The 17613-nt window shown below is 31.1% G+C and overlaps 1 protein-coding gene across 4 annotated transcripts in view; it reads right to left on the reverse strand.

The window, feature by feature from the left end:
• LOC130445191 (Ca(2+)/calmodulin-responsive adenylate cyclase) overlaps positions 1-17613 on the reverse strand; it is a 100847-nt gene that overhangs the window by 61643 nt on the left and 21591 nt on the right. For all 4 annotated transcript variants that reach the window (XM_056780734.1, XM_056780733.1, XM_056780732.1 and 1 more), the window contains exons 2-6: positions 11862-12240; positions 11520-11796; positions 9718-9867; positions 9211-9329; positions 7868-7979 (exon numbers count right to left, since the gene is read on the reverse strand). In XM_056780734.1, coding sequence (XP_056636712.1) covers positions 7868-7979; positions 9211-9329; positions 9718-9867; positions 11520-11796; positions 11862-12139 — 936 coding nt within the window. In that variant the 5' untranslated portion in view covers positions 12140-12240. The remainder of the gene's footprint in view (positions 1-7867; positions 7980-9210; positions 9330-9717; positions 9868-11519; positions 11797-11861; positions 12241-17613) is intronic.

Genomic DNA, 17613 nt, shown 5'->3' on the forward strand with positions numbered 1-17613 from the left:
GATTTTTTTTAAAAAGGGCAATTTCTAAAGGCAAATTTCGATTTTCTTGTGAAAAATGCAGTTTCTGAAAGAAAATTTTAACTTTTTTTTTTCAAAGGGCAGACGTAATTCCATTTGTTTTTGAAAAAGGGCAATTATGAAAGAAAATTTTGAAAAAAGCAATTTCTTAAGACGAATTTCGATTTTTTTTTAAAAAGGGCAATTTCTAAAGGCAAATTTCGATTTTCTTGTGAAAAATGCAGTTTCTGAAAGAAAATTTTAACTTTTTTTTTCAAAGGGCAGACATAATTCCATTTGTTTTTGAAAAAGGGCAATTATGAAAGAAAATTTTGAAAAAAGCAATTGCTTAAGACGAATTTCGATTTTTTTTAAAAAGGGCAATTTCTAAAGGCAAATTTCGATTTTTTTGTGAAAAATGCAGTTTCTGAAAGAAAATTTTAACTTCTTTTTTTCAAAGGGCAGACATAATTCCATTTGTTTTTGAAAAAGGGCAATTATGAAAGAAAATTTTGAAAAAAGCAATTTCTTAAGACGAATTTCGATTTTTTTTAAAAAGGGCAATTTCTAAAGGCAAATTTCGATTTTCTTGTGAAAAATGCAGTTTCTGAAAGAAAATTTTAACTTCTTTTTTTCAAAGGGCAGACATAATTCCATTTGTTTTTGAAAAAGGGCAATTATGAAAGAAAATTTTGAAAAAAGCAATTTCTTAAGACGAATTTCGATTTTTTTTAAAAAGGGCAATTTCTAAAGGCAAATTTCGATTTTCTTGTGAAAAATGCAGTTTCTGAAAGAAAATTTTAACTTCTTTTTTTCAAAGGGCAGACATAATTCCATTTGTTTTTGAAAAAGGGCAATTATGAAAGAAAATTTTGAAAAAAGCAATTTCTTAAGACGAATTTCGATTTTTTTTAAAAAGGGCAATTTCTAAAGGCAAATTTCGATTTTCTTGTGAAAAATGCAGTTTCTGAAAGAAAATTTTAACTTTTTTTTTTCAAAGGGCAGACGTAATTCCATTTGTTTTTGAAAAAGGGCAATTATGAAAGAAAATTTTGAAAAAAGCAATTTCTTAAGACGAATTTCGATTTTTTTTTAAAAAGGGCAATTTCTAAAGGCAAATTTCGATTTTCTTGTGAAAAATGCAGTTTCTGAAAGAAAATTTTAACTTTTTTTTTCAAAGGGCAGACATAATTCCATTTGTTTTTGAAAAAGGGCAATTATGAAAGAAAATTTTGAAAAAAGCAATTGCTTAAGACGAATTTCGATTTTTTTTAAAAAGGGCAATTTCTAAAGGCAAATTTCGATTTTTTTGTGAAAAATGCAGTTTCTGAAAGAAAATTTTAACTTCTTTTTTTCAAAGGGCAGACATAATTCCATTTGTTTTTGAAAAAGGGCAATTATGAAAGAAAATTTTGAAAAAAAGCAATTTCTTAAGACGAATTTCGATTTTTTTTAAAAAGGGCAATTTCTAAAGGCAAATTTCGATTTTCTTGTGAAAAATGCAGTTTCTGAAAGAAAATTTTAACTTCTTTTTTTCAAAGGGCAGACATAATTCCATTTGTTTTTGAAAAAGGGCAATTATGAAAGAAAATTTTGAAAAAAGCAATTTCTTAAGACGAATTTCGATTTTTTTTTAAAAAGGGCATTTTCTAAAGGCAAATTTCGATTTCTTGTGAAAAATGCAGTTTCTGAAAGAAAATTTTAACTTCTTTTTTTCAAAGGGCAGACATAATTCCGTTTGTTTTTGAAAAAGGGCAATTATGAAAGAAAATTTTGAAAAAAGCAATTTCTTAAGACGAATTTCGATTTTTTTTAAAAAGGGCAATTTCTAAAGGCAAATTTCGATTTTCTTGTGAAAAATGCAGTTTCTGAAAGAAAATTTTAACTTCTTTTTTTCAAAGGGCAGACGTAATTCCATTTGTTTTTGAAAAAGGGCAATTATGAAAGAAAATTTTGAAAAAAGCAATTTCTTAAGACGAATTTCGATTTTTTTTTAAAAAGGGCAATTTCTAAAGGCAAATTTCGATTTTCTTGTGAAAAATGCAGTTTCTATAAGAAAATTTTAACTTCTTTTTTTCAAAGGGCAGACGTAATTCCATTTGTTTTTGAAAAAGGGCAATAATGAAAGAAAATTTTGAAAAAAGCAATTTCTTAAGACGAATTTCGATTTTTTTTAAAAAGGGCAATTTCTAAAGGCAAATTTCGATTTTCTTGTGAAAAATGCAGTTTCTGAAAGAAAATTTTAACTTCTTTTTTTCAAAGGGCAGACGTAATTCCATTTGTTTTTGAAAAAGGGCAATTATGAAAGAAAATTTTGAAAAAAGCAATTTCTTAAGACGAATTTCGATTTTTTTTAAAAAGGGCAATTTCTAAAGGCAAATTTCGATTTTCTTGTGAAAAATGCAGTTTCTGAAAGAAAATTTTAACTTCTTTTTTTCAAAGGGCAGACGTAATTCCATTTGTTTTTGAAAAAGGGCAATTATGAAAGAAAATTTTGAAAAAAGCAATTTCTTAAGACGAATTTCGATTTTTTTTAAAAAGGGCAATTTCTAAAGGCAAATTTCGATTTTCTTGTGAAAAATGCAGTTTCTGAAAGAAAATTTTAACTTCTTTTTTTCAAAGGGCAGACGTAATTCCATTTGTTTTTGAAAAAGGGCAATTATGAAAGAAAATTTTGAAAAAAGCAATTTCTTAAGACGAATTTCGATTTTTTTTAAAAAGGGCAATTTCTAAAGGCAAATTTCGATTTTTTTGTGAAAAATGCAGTTTCTGAAAGAAAATTTTAACTTCTTTTTTTCAAAGGGCAGACATAATTCCATTTGTTTTTGAAAAAGGGCAATTATGAAAGAAAATTTTGAAAAAAGCAATTGCTTAAGACGAATTTCGATTTTTTTTAAAAAGGGCAATTTCTAAAGGCAAATTTCGATTTTTTTGTGAAAAATGCAGTTTCTGAAAGAAAATTTTAACTTCTTTTTTTCAAAGGGCAGACATAATTCCATTTGTTTTTGAAAAAGGGCAATTATGAAAGAAAATTTTGAAAAAAGCAATTTCTTAAGACGAATTTCGATTTTTTTTAAAAAGGGCAATTTCTAAAGGCAAATTTCGATTTTTTTGTGAAAAATGCAGTTTCTGAAAGAAAATTTTAACTTCTTTTTCGAAAGGGCAGGTTCTAAAGACGTAATTGGATTTGGTTTTGAAAAAGGGCAATTATGAAGGAAAATTTTGAGAAAAAGCAATTTCTTAAGACAAGATTCGATTTTTTTTGGAAAAGGGTAGCTTCCAAAAGTTAAATTAGATTTTCTCTTGAAAATAGGGCAATTTATGGAAAAAAATTCCAATTTATTTTTTGGAAAAGGCAATTTCTCAAGAAAACCGTCGGTTTTGTTTCAAGAAGGGCAGTTTTTTATTACAAATGTTGTTTTGGTTTAGAAGAAGGGCAATTATAAAGGAAAATTTATGATTTTCCCTTAAAAAAAGACAATTTCAGTTGCAATTTTGAAGGAAAATTTTGAAAAAAGCAATTTATTTTAGACGAATTTGGATTTTTTTTGAAAAAGGGCAATTTCTAAAGGCAAATTTTGGCTCCTTTTTTCGAAAGGGCAGCTTCTAAAGACACAATTCCATTTTTTTTTTTGAAAAAACGCAGTTTCTCAAGAAAACCGTCGGTTTTGTTTCAAGAAGGGCAGTTTTTTAATACAAATGTTGTTTTGGTTTAGAAAAAGGGCAATTTTGAAGGAAAATTTTGAAAAAAGCGATTTCTTAAAACAAATTTCGATTTTTTTTTTGGAAAAGGCAGTTTCTGTAAGTGAATTTAGATGCTTTTTGTAAAAGGGTAGCTTCCAAAGATAAAGTTAGATTTTTTCTTGAAAATAGGGCAATTTATTTCTTTTTTGAAAAATGCAATTTCTAAAAGCAAATTTCGGCTCCTTTTTTCGAAAGGAAGGAAAGTTTCCATAGACAAATATTGGTTTGTTTTTGAAAAACGGCAATTTCTTGAGACGAATTTCGATTTTTTTTTTGAAAAAGGGCAATTTCTAAAGGCAAATTTCGATTTTCTCGAGAAAGTTTCTCAAGAAAATGTCATTTTTTTTCAATAAGGGAGGTTCCTACAGATAAATATTAGTTTGTTTTTGATAAAGGACAGTTTCTAAAAGAAAATTCCGGTTTATTTTTAAATAAGGGCAATTTCAATAGACAAAATATAGTTTCTATTTAAAATAGTATATAAACCACGTATATATTTTTTATTTATATGCAAATTAGAATATAGAAGAGAATATGAGGACAAAAAAAAAACAATATAAATATCGGAAAAAGCTGGAGGCGTTCTATGCGAATTATTATACCATAGAACTCTAAATTGACTGGACTATTTTTGTGTCTGAACTTTGTATATCAAGTTCAAGGCGAACTATTGAAAAAAAAAACTCAAATCAATTAGAAACATGTAAAACAGTTGATGAAACTCGTTAAAGTTTATGGGATTTATCTAATTTTAGAAAATAATTCCGTTTGGAAATCGGGAAAATAACGGAATTTAAACGGTTTCCTTCGAAGGTTAGATAAGAGTTCAATTTGTATAACGTTATGGAACTTATAGCCCAAAGGTTTTTGTGTAAAACCATGTTATTGGTTACCAGTCGTTGCATCAAAAAAAAACCTATCTTGGTCTTTTTTGATTCCTATTTGTCCAGAAAAAACCTCAGTTAGTTGTGGAAGATTCGTATTTTATCCCAGAAGTGTACGCGCTTGTAGGGCTTCAACGAAACTAACAAAGCACTTGTCCTTTATGAAAAGGGCAGCTCTCAAGGACAAATTTCGATTTTTTTTGACAAAAGGCAATTTCGAATGACAAATTTCGATTTTTTTTTTGACAAAGGGCAATTTCGAATGACAAATATCGATTTTTTTTTGACTAAAGGCAATTTCGAATGACAAATTCCGATTTTTTTTTTGACAAAGGGCAGTTTAGAATGACAAATATCGATTTTTTTTTTGACTAAAGGCAATTTCGAATGACAAATATCGATTTTTTTTGACAAAAGGCAATTTCGAATGACAAATTCCGATTTTTTTTTGACAAAGGGCAGTTTAGAATGACAAATATCGATTTTTTTTTTGACTAAAGGCAATTTCGAATGACAAATTTCGATTTTTTTTTGACAAAGGGCAGTTTAGAATGACAAATATCGATTTTTTTTTTGACTAAAGGCAATTTCGAATGACAAATTCCGATTTTTTTTTTGACAAAGGGCAGTTTAGAATGACAAATATCGATTTTTTTTTTGACTAAAGGCAATTTCGAATGACAAATTTCGATTTTTTTTTTGACAAAGGGCAGTTTAGAATGACAAATATCGATTTTTTTTTGACTAAAGGCAATTTCGAATGACAAATTCCGATTTTTTTTTGACAAAGGGCAGTTTAGAATGACAAATATCGATTTTTTTTTGACTAAAGGCAATTTCGAATGACAAATTTCGATTTTTTTTTTGACAAAGGGCAGTTTAGAATGACAAATATCGATTTTTTTTTTGACTAAAGGCAATTTCGAATGACAAATTCCGATTTTTTTTTGACAAAGGGCAGTTTAGAATGACAAATATCGATTTTTTTTTGACTAAAGGCAATTTCGAATGACAAATTTCGATTTTTTTTTTGACAAAGGGCAGTTTAGAATGACAAATATCGATTTTTTTTTTGACTAAAGGCAATTTCGAATGACAAATTTCGATTTTTTTTGACAAAAGGCAATTTCGAATGACAAATTTCGATTTTTTTTTTGACAAAGGGCAATTTCGAATGACAAATATCGATTTTTTTTTGACTAAAGGCAATTTCGAATGACAAATTTCGATTTTTTTTTTGACAAAGGGCAGTTTAGAATGACAAATTTCGATTTTTTTTGACAAAAGGCAATTTCGAATGATAAATTTCGATTTTTTTTGACAAAGGGCAGTTTTGAATGACAAATATCGATTTTTTTTTGACAAAGGGCAGTTTAGAATGACAAACTTCGATTTTTTTTTTGACAAAGGGCAGTTTAGAATGACAAATTTCGATTTTTTTTTGACAAAGGGTCGTTTCTAGTGACAAATATCGGTTTGTTTTTGACAAAAGGCAATTTCGAATGACAAATTTCGATTTTTTTTTTGACAAAGGGCAGTTTAGAATGACAAATTTCGATTTTTTTTTGACAAAAGGCAATTTCGAATGACAAATTTCGATTTTTTTTTTTGACAAAGGGCAGTTTAGAATGACATATCGATTTTTTTTGACAAAAGGCAATTTCGAATGACAAATTCCGATTTTTTTTTGACAAAGTGCAGTTTAGAATGACAAATATCGGTTTGTTTTTGACAAAGGGCAATTTCGAATGATAAATTTCGATTTTTTTTTGACAAAGGGTCGTTTCTAGTGACAAATATCGGTTTGTTTTTGACAAAAGGCAGTTTAGAATGACAAATATCGGTTTGTTTTTGACAAAGGGCAATTTCGAATGATAAATTTCGATTTTTTTTGACAAAGGGCAGTTTTGAATGACAAATATCGATTTTTTTTTGACAAAGGGCAGTTTAGAATGACAAATTTCGATTTTTTTTTGACAAAGGGCAGTTTAGAATGACAAATTTCGATTTTTTTTTGACAAAGGGTCGTTTCTAGTGACAAATATCGGTTTGTTTTTGACAAAAGGCAGTTTAGAATGACAAATATCGGTTTGTTTTTGACAAAGGGCAATTTCGAATGATAAATTTCGATTTTTTTTGACAAAGGGCAGTTTTGAATGACAAATATCGATTTTTTTTTGACAAAGGGCAGTTTAGAATGACAAATTTCGATTTTTTTTTAAATAGGGTAGATTCCATAGAGACGTATTGTTTTATTTTTGAAAAAGAGCAATTTAAAAAACAAATTTTGGTATATTCTTGAAAAGGGACGATATCTAAAGACAAATTTTGACTTGTATTTAGAAAAACAAAATAATAAAAGCAAAAATCGATTAGTTTTAAAAAGTTGTATCTTCTGAAGAGAAATTTTGGTTTCTTTTTTGAAAAAAGAAGCTTAAAAAGAAATTTGGGCACATGACAAATTTCGCTTTGTTTTAAAGGGCTGTACCTAATGTCAAATTCCAGTATGTTTTTGAAAAAGGGCATAATCTATAGAGAAATATTAGATTTTTTTTGGAAAAAGGCAATTTTGAAAATAAATTTCGATATATTTTCGAAAATGCAGTTTTTTGACACAAATAATAGTTTATTTTCATCACATTTTTAAAAATATTAAAATTAAGACCTTTTGAGTTATAACAATAATAATATATTGCGATTTATTACTTTTGAATCAGCAATTACTCATTACAAGTTTAAATATACAAGAAAACTTTCACCTGTCACCATCTCTATCATTATACAGGTTTATAAAAAAAACATCAGCTCGAAAAAACAGACAAATTCGGTTTGTTTTTCGATTAAACAAGATTTTATCACCTCAAATTTGTTCTAATTAGTTTTAACAGCATTCAAAGTTGTTAAACATGTTGAAAACCAAAAAAAATAGTGACGCAAATAACAAATGATAACAAGCCGCCGTACTAAACGAACTTTTGCGTGTTTTATCCCAATTATAATCGGTCTTAATGGTGGAAATGGCGGTTGTATATATCATCCTTTTTTTTTCGCCATAAAAACGCTATAAATGAACGTATCGGTGTTGAACACCAATTTTCTTAATCACGAAAAACATTTTTGCAGATTAATGTAGAATTTAATAGATTTTTTTCTAATGAGATTCGTCTTTTTCATTCCTCGAACGAATTTAGAAGAAAATACAACACAAATATTAAAAAAATATTCGTAAAAGTTTAACTTACATTAGCAAGTTGATCGAAACGTCCGAAAAGTTCATTAAGCAGTCGTACCAATTCCTGCGCTGTACATTGAGACGCCAAAACAGTGAAACCAACTATATCGGCAAACAATATACTAGAATAAAGAAAAATTTGTCGAAATGACACAATTTTGACACTAGTTTTTGTAAAAATATCAAACAACGACGTCAAAAAACGTTTATATCGTCGAATAAAACAAATTTGACTCAATCTCATGATTTGTCACGTTTGTAAACAATTCGAATAGCCCTTGTACGACAACACACGTCACTTTGCCAAAAATAATATCAACGATCCTCGTATAATTATGGATTGTTTGAAGTTACGTCCATTTTCTCGCATTAAACGTACAAAATGGCGCCCACGGTGCTGATCGTTGCGAGCCCGCTCTGGTTCGGAGACGCTCGCAATCCGCTAGTGTGAAAAGGCCTTTATCAAACAACGACGTCAAAAAACGTTTATATCGTCGAATAAAATAGAATTTGCCTCGATCTCATGATATGTCACATGTTTTTGGACGTTTTTCACGTTTGTAAACAATTCGAATAGCCCTCGTACGATAACACACGTCGTTTTGCCAAAAATAATATCAACGATCCTCGTATAATTATGGATTGTTTGAAGTTACGTCCATTTTCTCGCATTAAACGTACAAAATGGCGCCCACGGTGCTGATCGTTGCGAGCCCGCTCCGGTTCGGAGACGCTCGCAATCCGCTAGTGTGACAAGGCCTTTATCGAACAACGACGTCAAAAAACGTTTATATCGTCGAATAAAATAGAATTTGCCTCGATCTCATGATATGTCACATGTTTTTGGACGTTTTTCACGTTTGTAAACAATTCGAATGGCCCTCGTACGATAACACACGTCACTTTGCCAAAAATAATATCAACTATCCTCGTATAATTATGGATTGTTTGAAGTTACGTCCATTTTCTCGCATTAAACGTACAAAATGGCGCCCACGGTGCTGATCGTTGCGAGCCCGCTCCGGTTCGGAGACGCTCGCAATCCGCTAGTGTGACAAGGCCTTAAGTGTTTAGTGACGTGATTTGGCCTCGAAATATAAATCATGGAGCTATTCCTCATAAATTACCCACACTTTATAATTGATTCTAGAAAATAATTTCGTGATTTTTAAATATTATCAAAATGCTATGAAAAAAAAAAATATTTTCAAACGATATACCCTGTATAATGTTTGCTATTGATAAATAATAATTTACTAGAAAGTTTTTAATCATTATTTTTAAACAATCAGTGAAATAATTCAAAAGAAAACATCGTAATGACAATGAATTTTAAATATTTCGAAAACCTACCTGACATTTTCATGTTTCTGTATATAAATTTTATGGAATTGCCCTTCGACTGGAGAAATTATATCATTTTTCATTTCCATCGCCACGTGTTGGGGTAATACGGACAAAAGGAGTCTTTCCTATCAATAAATAATGAAACAATTAAATAAATTCTAGCGTAGATTCAACACTTTTTTTGCCGATTCGGCAACACTGTTTTCTACAACTATCGATACACAGACGCGCGATATGACGTCACGTTGGAATCAAATATCAACTTTTATTATGATACCAATATTTGAATCGAGGACATGTCTGTGTACGAGGGTGATTCCAGAAGTACCTGACCCGACGATACTTTTTTTATTATAAGAATCGACAAGCTTTCCAAAATAAGTTCGAGAACAGAGAATAATCCGAGGGGCTTAAATCTGGCATCCATCTTGCCCGTAGATCAGGCCAGGTATTTCTGGAACCATCCGGGTAATATTGTAGAAAGTGCGTGGAAAAGTGGACGAATAATTTTACCAGTTTTTCGTTTTCATCTTCCATTTCCAATCTGGCGGCTATGCAATTCCTTGTATCCAAAAAGGCTTTTCTCTGCGCGTGTTCCATCAAATTATGCATAAAAACACCGACAATGTTTACGCATAAAAAAATTACGACGTTTGCAATCAGCTGCAACGAAAATTAGTCATAAACAAACAATATTTCAATTTAAATCGTTTTATTTCGGTTATTAAGGCGGTTTTACGCCAAACGGCAACATCGTCGACGACCGGAAAGATCGAAATATTCAATTAATTTCAATAGATTTTTAGTAATTTTGTTTTATCCAAGCTATCAAACAATTTTCATAATGCACGCCTATGGTACAACGGATATTACTTTTTATCCAATGGTACCAACATACGAATGACAATTTTGACATTTAACAGGTGTACCAACAACAACAATCAAATTTCCCTATTATACAATATGCTTTAATGTCGATAAAGTCTATTGTACGCTACCAGGAATTAATTAGCGAAACTGGACATGCCGGGAACAATTAATTCCATTGAAATTAATTGCAATCTGTGGAGAGAGGATTCCTTGTTGACCCGGAAGGAAAATCCGTCCAATAAAGAGGATGAGAAACATCTTAGTCGAGTGCCAACACGTATAGAACACGGTCGAAAATGCCGTGTTCAATATTTTTATTTCAGATCATAATTTACAACTTTAACATACTATTTTATACATAGATACGAATTTAATATACAGGAAGTCCCATTTAAAGACTTTGGTTTCCAAAGAAAAATCGATATTTCGAAATAAGTCTTAAAGAAGCGTTTCCAAAAAGAATTATTCATGACACACCCTATATATATATATTCGTTGATTATCGAAACGCAAACACAAACAAAATATTATGATTAATTACGTCGCTTCTGATGATAATTTGTTCAAATTCGAATGTTTTTATATATGGACAATATAGCTTGTTAATTTCATTCATTATTTGTTATACTTGAATAATTATTTCGCTACATTAATGTATGGAGACGAAAAACCTTCATTCGAAGTTGAAAATATCGACAAACAAACTAATCAGAATTTAAATTCGATTGTAAATAAACACAAAACAATACTATTTACGTAATTGTATATTTTCTTTGAAATAGACGTTAACAACGATAATTTTGGATTCAACTTTTGTAATTTACAATTTTTTCGATCGGGATAAAAAAAAATCGACACTCGAATATCGCAAAACAACCGAACACAACCTCAAAATGACGTTTTTATGCTTTTAAAATGTCAAATGTCAAACGTCAATCGATTCGCATCTCCGATGTTCAAGCTACAAGGTCAGTCTGCCGTTTCAAGATTTTACCGAGAGCCTCTAAGTGGCGTTCAAGTCCAATTAGATCCGAGAGAAACTCGAGGAGTGGTTGAACAGTTAGAAGAAGACTTAAGATAGGTAACCTTGAGTCCAAACCACCAGCTACTAGCCCCAAATTAACCCCATCCCTACCCAACTGATGATTAATGGGGATCCGGTCTGTTTTCAAAGTAAGTCTGCATGGTGGCGATGGAGGACTAGAGAAGACCTGGAGAACCTTTTGGAGGAGGTGGAGCGGGAGGATTAACGGACTTAGAGGACGATACCGCGTCGAAATTGGACTTAAATCTAATTGGGATGAAGATCGGACCGAATTTGATGCACCAGCGACGAAATTAGACCGAAAACTAAAACAAAAATGTTTGGATCGATATTTTTTGTTAAGCGAAAACTTTCTTGGTTACGATTGTAGTTTTTTTGTTAATGTGTGTAGAAATCTTACCTGTTGCCATATTAGATCGTGGAATTCCGTCGAGAAAATGGCGGCCACGGCCATGTGAGCGGCGCACAATACGAACCCGAATACGGCGGCGACGTAACTCTTCAAAGGCATCATGGCGTAAGCTAGAAACACGACGAACACCACTTGCCAGGTACCTTCTGCGGCCACTTTGGCGGCCGATAACGTCGGATAAAGCGGCAGAGCTAAAGCGCAAAAAGTCGCCAGGAAAAATAGAACGACGTAGCAGACCCATAAAAGATAAGCGTCTTGCATGAATCTACGAATATAAAATATACAATAATCGATGTGTAATTTCGATCGATTAATCGATTAATCGATTACCTTGTGTGCAAAAACCCCAATAACAACGCAAAAAGTACACAATGCGCGGCATGGTATACGTTCTGCGCGGTAGCCGCTTGCGCATACCCCAATCCCAGGTTGGCCAACAGAAACGTCAATACGACGAATAACGCGACAACGGCCGCGACGCTGCTATGTTGCAATTTACAGATGTAGCGTTGGTACAATTGTTCGAGTTCGTCGTTTTCGAAGCGGTGCGGATTCAACAATCTCGATAAAATTCGAGGAGAAGTCATGGCTTTTACGCTGTGATCCATTTTGGTTGTTTTGGGGTTCCGGTGGATACAATATATGAGGAAGTTTCACGAAAGTTTGACGATAATAGATTGTTCGGGCGGTCTTCGACGGCGTGCCATTGCTGGAACAAATAAAGACACCGTTTAGCATTATTGATCACTTTTGGGCTTCTATTATAAATATTTTTGATTTTTTTCTGCAAACAATGAGTCCGCGATGATTTTTGATCACTTTTGGGCTTCTATTATAAATATTTTTGATTTTTTTCTTCAAACAATGAGTCCACGATGATTTTTGATCACTTTTGGGCTTCTATTATAAATATTTTTGATTTTTTTCTTCAAACAATGAGTCCACGATGATTTTTGATCACTTTTGGGCTTCTATTATAAATATTTTTGATTTTTTTCTTCAAACAATGAGTCCACGATGATTTTTGATCACTTTTGGGCTTCTATTATAAATATTTTTGATTTTTTTCTTCAAACAATGAGTCCACGATGATTTTTGATCACTTTTGGGCTTCTATTATAAATATTTTTGATTTTTTTCTTCAAACAATGAGTCCACGATGATTTTTGATCACTTTTTGGCTTCTATTATAAATATTTTTGATTTTTTTCTTCAAACAATGAGTCCACGATGATTTTTGATCACTTTTGGGCTTCTATTATAAATATTTTTGATTTTTTTCTTCAAACAATGAGTCCACGATGATTTTTGATCACTTTTGGGCTTCTATTATAAATATTTTTGATTTTTTTCTTCAAACAATGAGTCCACGATGATTTTTGATCACTTTTGGGCTTCTATTATAAATATTTTTGATTTTTTTCTTCAAACAATGAGTCCACGATGATTATTGATCACTTTTGGGCTTCTATTATAAATATTTTTGATTTTTTTCTGCAAACAATGAGTCCACGATGATTTTTGATCACTTTTGGGCTTCTATTATAAATATTTTTGATTTTTTTCTTCAAACAATGAGTCCACGATGATTATTGATCACTTTTGGGCTTCTATTATAAATATTTTTGAATTTTTTCTGCAAACAATGAGTCCACGATGATTTTTGATCAGTTTTGGGCTTCTATTATAAATATTTTTGATTTTTTTCTTCAAACAATGAGTTCACGATGATTATTGATCACTTTTGGGCTTCTATTATAAATATTTTTGATTTTTTTCTGCAAACAATGAGTCCACGATGATTTTTGATCACTTTTGGGCTTCTATTATAAATATTTTTGATTTTTTTCTGCAAACAATGAGTCCACGATGATTATTCATCACTTTTGGGCTTCTATTATAAATATTTTTGATTTTTTTCTGCAAACAATGAGTCCACGATGATTTTTGATCACTTTTGGGCTTCTATTATAAATATTTTTGATTTTTTTCTGCAAACAATGAGTCCACGATGATTATTCATCACTTTTGGGCTTCTATTATAAATATTTTTGATTTTTTTCTGCAAACAATGAGTCCACGATGATTATTTATCACTTTTGGGCTTCTATTATAAATATTTTTGATTTTTTTCTGCAAACAATGAGTCCACGATGATTATTTATCACTTTTGGGCTTCTATTATAAATATTTTTGATTTTTTTCTTCAAACAATGAGTCCACGATGATTATTTATCACTTTTGGGCTTCTATTATAAATATTTTTGATTTTTTTCTGCAAACAATGAGTCCACGATGATTTTTGATCACTTTTGGGCTTCTATTATAAATATTTTTGATTTTTTTCTTCAAACAATGAGTCCACGATGATTATTTATCACTTTTGGGCTTCTATTATAAATATTTTTGATTTTTTTCTGCAAACAATGAGTCCACGACTATTTTAAATCACTTTAAGACTTCTATAATAAATATTTTTGATTTTTTTCTTCAAACAATGAGTCCACGATGATTTTTGATCACTTTTGGGCTTCTATTATAAATATTTTTGATTTTTTTCTGCAAACAATGAGTCCACGATGATTATTTATCACTTTTGGGCTTCTATTATAAATATTTTTGATTTTTTTCTGCAAACAATGAGTCCACGATGATTATTTATCACTTTTGGGCTTCTATTATAAATATTTTTGATTTTTTTCTGCAAACAATGAGTCCACGATGATTATTTATCACTTTTGGGCTTCTATTATAAATATTTTTGATTTTTTTCTGCAAACAATGAGTCCACGATGATTTTTGATCACTTTTGGGCTTCTATTATAAATATTTTTGATTTTTTTCTGCAAACAATGAGTCCACGACTATTTTAAATCACTTTAAGACTTCTATAATAAATATTTTTGATTTTTTTCTTCAAACAATGAGTCCACGATGATTTTTGATCACTTTTGGGCTTCTATTATAAATATTTTTGATTTTTTTCTGCAAACAATGAGTCCACGATGATTATTTATCACTTTTGGGCTTCTATTATAAATATTTTTGATTTTTTTCTGCAAACAATGAGTCCACGATGATTATTTATCACTTTTGGGCTTCTATTATAAATATTTTTGATTTTTTTCTGCAAACAATGAGTCCACGATGATTATTTATCACTTTTGGGCTTCTATTATAAATATTTTTGATTTTTTTCTGCAAACAATGAGTCCACGATGATTATTTATCACTTTTGGGCTTCTATTATAAATATTTTTGATTTTTTTCTTCAAACAATGAGTCCACGATGATTATTTATCACTTTTGGGCTTCTATTATAAATATTTTTGATTTTTTTCTGCAAACAATGAGTCCACGACTATTTTAAATCACTTTAAGACTTCTATAATAAATATTTTTGATTTTTTTCTTCAAACAATGAGTCCACGATGATTTTTGATCACTTTTGGGCTTCTATTATAAATATATTTGATTTTTTTCTGCAAACAATGAGTCCACGACGATTTTAAATCACTTTAAGACTTCTATAATAAATATTTATTACTTATACGTACTACTACCGTTACATAGATTCAAATCATGTTAGATTTAGTCTAAATATAACCTTATCGTGTTGGTAATAACGCCCTATACCTAATTTACCTATTGGAATCATGCAAATGTTTATCAACGTAAAGTTAATAGCCTAAAATCCAATGTAATTATGATGAGAATCTTTATTTCAACCACGTTAGGAGCATAACGGTTAAAAATAGTTATGAATGACCGTCAGTGATTGATTTTCAAGCTCGAATTGTTGGCATGCTTACAAATATTTGTATAATAATTCAAAAATTTGATAACTAATTGTTTTTCAGACGGAACAAAAATATTCTCTCATCGATATATCGATATTTTCATCAATATATACTGACGAAATCTTCTTCTTTATATCAAATTACGTTTATATGTATTCACATCCTCTTGTTAACTTCCATTTTCACGGCCTCTGTCAACTGATATCAATCAAAGCCATTGTTTACATTCAGAGGTCAGTCGGCGTTGTGCCACAGCAACGTAAACGTGTCCGCCATTATTGCTGCTCCCTCCAAGTGAAAAACTTCATGATTGATGGTGTTTCAAGGTTCGAGCTTTTCCACAGATGTGACAAACGTCTCAATGTCTTTGGGAAATAAAATTATTGTTTTATACCCTGTCGGAGATTGAGAAAAAAAAAACGGTTCTCGTATTTAACGATAACGAATTCTCTATAAAGCCGGATCTGATGTAATTAAAATCATTTTTTATCGAGTAGTTCGATTGAATGAAACATAACCTATACGCGAACTATAAATAAATCTGGTATCATTAAATCACAGTCAAGCCGTAAAAAGTGACACAAAATAATTGCTTCTACAAATCAGTCAATACCTCGTACGATAAGAATATGCGTATATACGAGGTCTGATCGGAAAATATATTATTGAATTTTTTTCTTACGATGATGCTCCCTGAAGTGTTATTTTGTATTGGTATGAAAAAGGCTGTAGAAAATCGTCCTTGAAAAAATACTGATTCAATTATACCCCCAAAGGAAACTTAATTGTATCCAAATGAACACGAATTTTTTTTATATACAGTAAAAACTCGATTATCCGGCCCTCAATTATACGGAATCGCGATTATCCGGCCCTCGGTCAACGAAATCGCGATTATCCGGCACTTAGTTATACGGAATCGCGATTATCCGGCGCTTAGTTATACGGAATCGCGATTATCCGACCCTTAGTTATACGAAATCGCGATTATCCGGCCCTCGGTTATCAGGATTCGCGATTATCCGACCGTCGGTTATACGGAATCGCGATTATCCGGCACTCGGTCAACGAATTCGCGATTATCCGGCACTTAGTTATACGGAATCGCGATTATCCGGCACTTAGTTATACGAAATCGCGATTATCCGGCCCTCGGTTATCAGGATTCGCGATTATCCGCCCCTCGGTTATACGGATTCGCGATTATCCGCCCCTCGGTTATATGGATTCGCGATTATCCGGACTATCAATTGAGTCACTTGTGATCAAGGCTTTCAGATGATGTCGTATGACTAAATATTGCAGATAAATAAACGGGAAGGAATACAAGAAGATGAAAATCCTGATTTTCGATTATCCGATTCCCCAACGACAACAATTACTCCGGTTAATCGAGTTTCCGCTGCATTTTTATAAAAAATTCTTTTTTTATTAATTTTTTTCGAGTTTTTGAAAATAAAAGCTGTAAAATCAATTATTTAGAAAGCTCTATAATTTCAAATTGAAATACATCCCATTAATTTTAATATAAAATCGAGCCTTATAATTAATTAGATTTGTATACGAACTAAATTATATCGACGATGCTTTTAGAAACAATGGGAATTCCAAATTTAATAAATTCCTACATTAAAATTCGTTTAGTTTAGATTTTACATGGATCCTATACGAAATAACGAAATATACTACTAAATTTTGAGATATGGCAACACCGATGGTGAACGAGTGGTCGTACGAGTGTTATTCGAGTTGTTTATAGAAATTCGAAACACCTTTCGACGCGGATTAAACTGACGATTCGACTTTCGGCGTTGAAGCATCATTTCGAACTACCCAGTTTCGCTGGTTTTGAATTTCCTGAAGATCGACGTTAAAACTTGAGTGACAACCCTCGTATACTAAAATATCTGTCTCGAATTTTTCTACGAAACATTATTTTTCGGATAACAAATCATTTCTGAATATAAATTTAAATATCTGGAATAATATTTTATTGTGATTATCAAAACCGTTCGTTAATAATATTTCGGTTTCGTAATACCAGGCATGTCGTTTGCGTTTGTCGTTTCTTTTTTTATATTGTTCGGCTATGAAAACAAGTTATTTACAGTAATCATTCAAACCTAGAAATCCGTCATACAAACTCGCCGTAAAACTGCGAGAAACAAGTGTCTTTGCTTCAGACAGTTTTTGCCAAGTGCCTTAAAATATTCCACCAAGAAAAAAACAATTTAACGAAATTGAATCAATCTCGTATAGACCCAACGGTAACTGTTTCAAAT

Source organism: Diorhabda sublineata, chromosome 6, assembly GCF_026230105.1.
Source record: "Diorhabda sublineata isolate icDioSubl1.1 chromosome 6, icDioSubl1.1, whole genome shotgun sequence".
NCBI lineage: Eukaryota > Metazoa > Arthropoda > Insecta > Coleoptera > Chrysomelidae > Diorhabda > Diorhabda sublineata.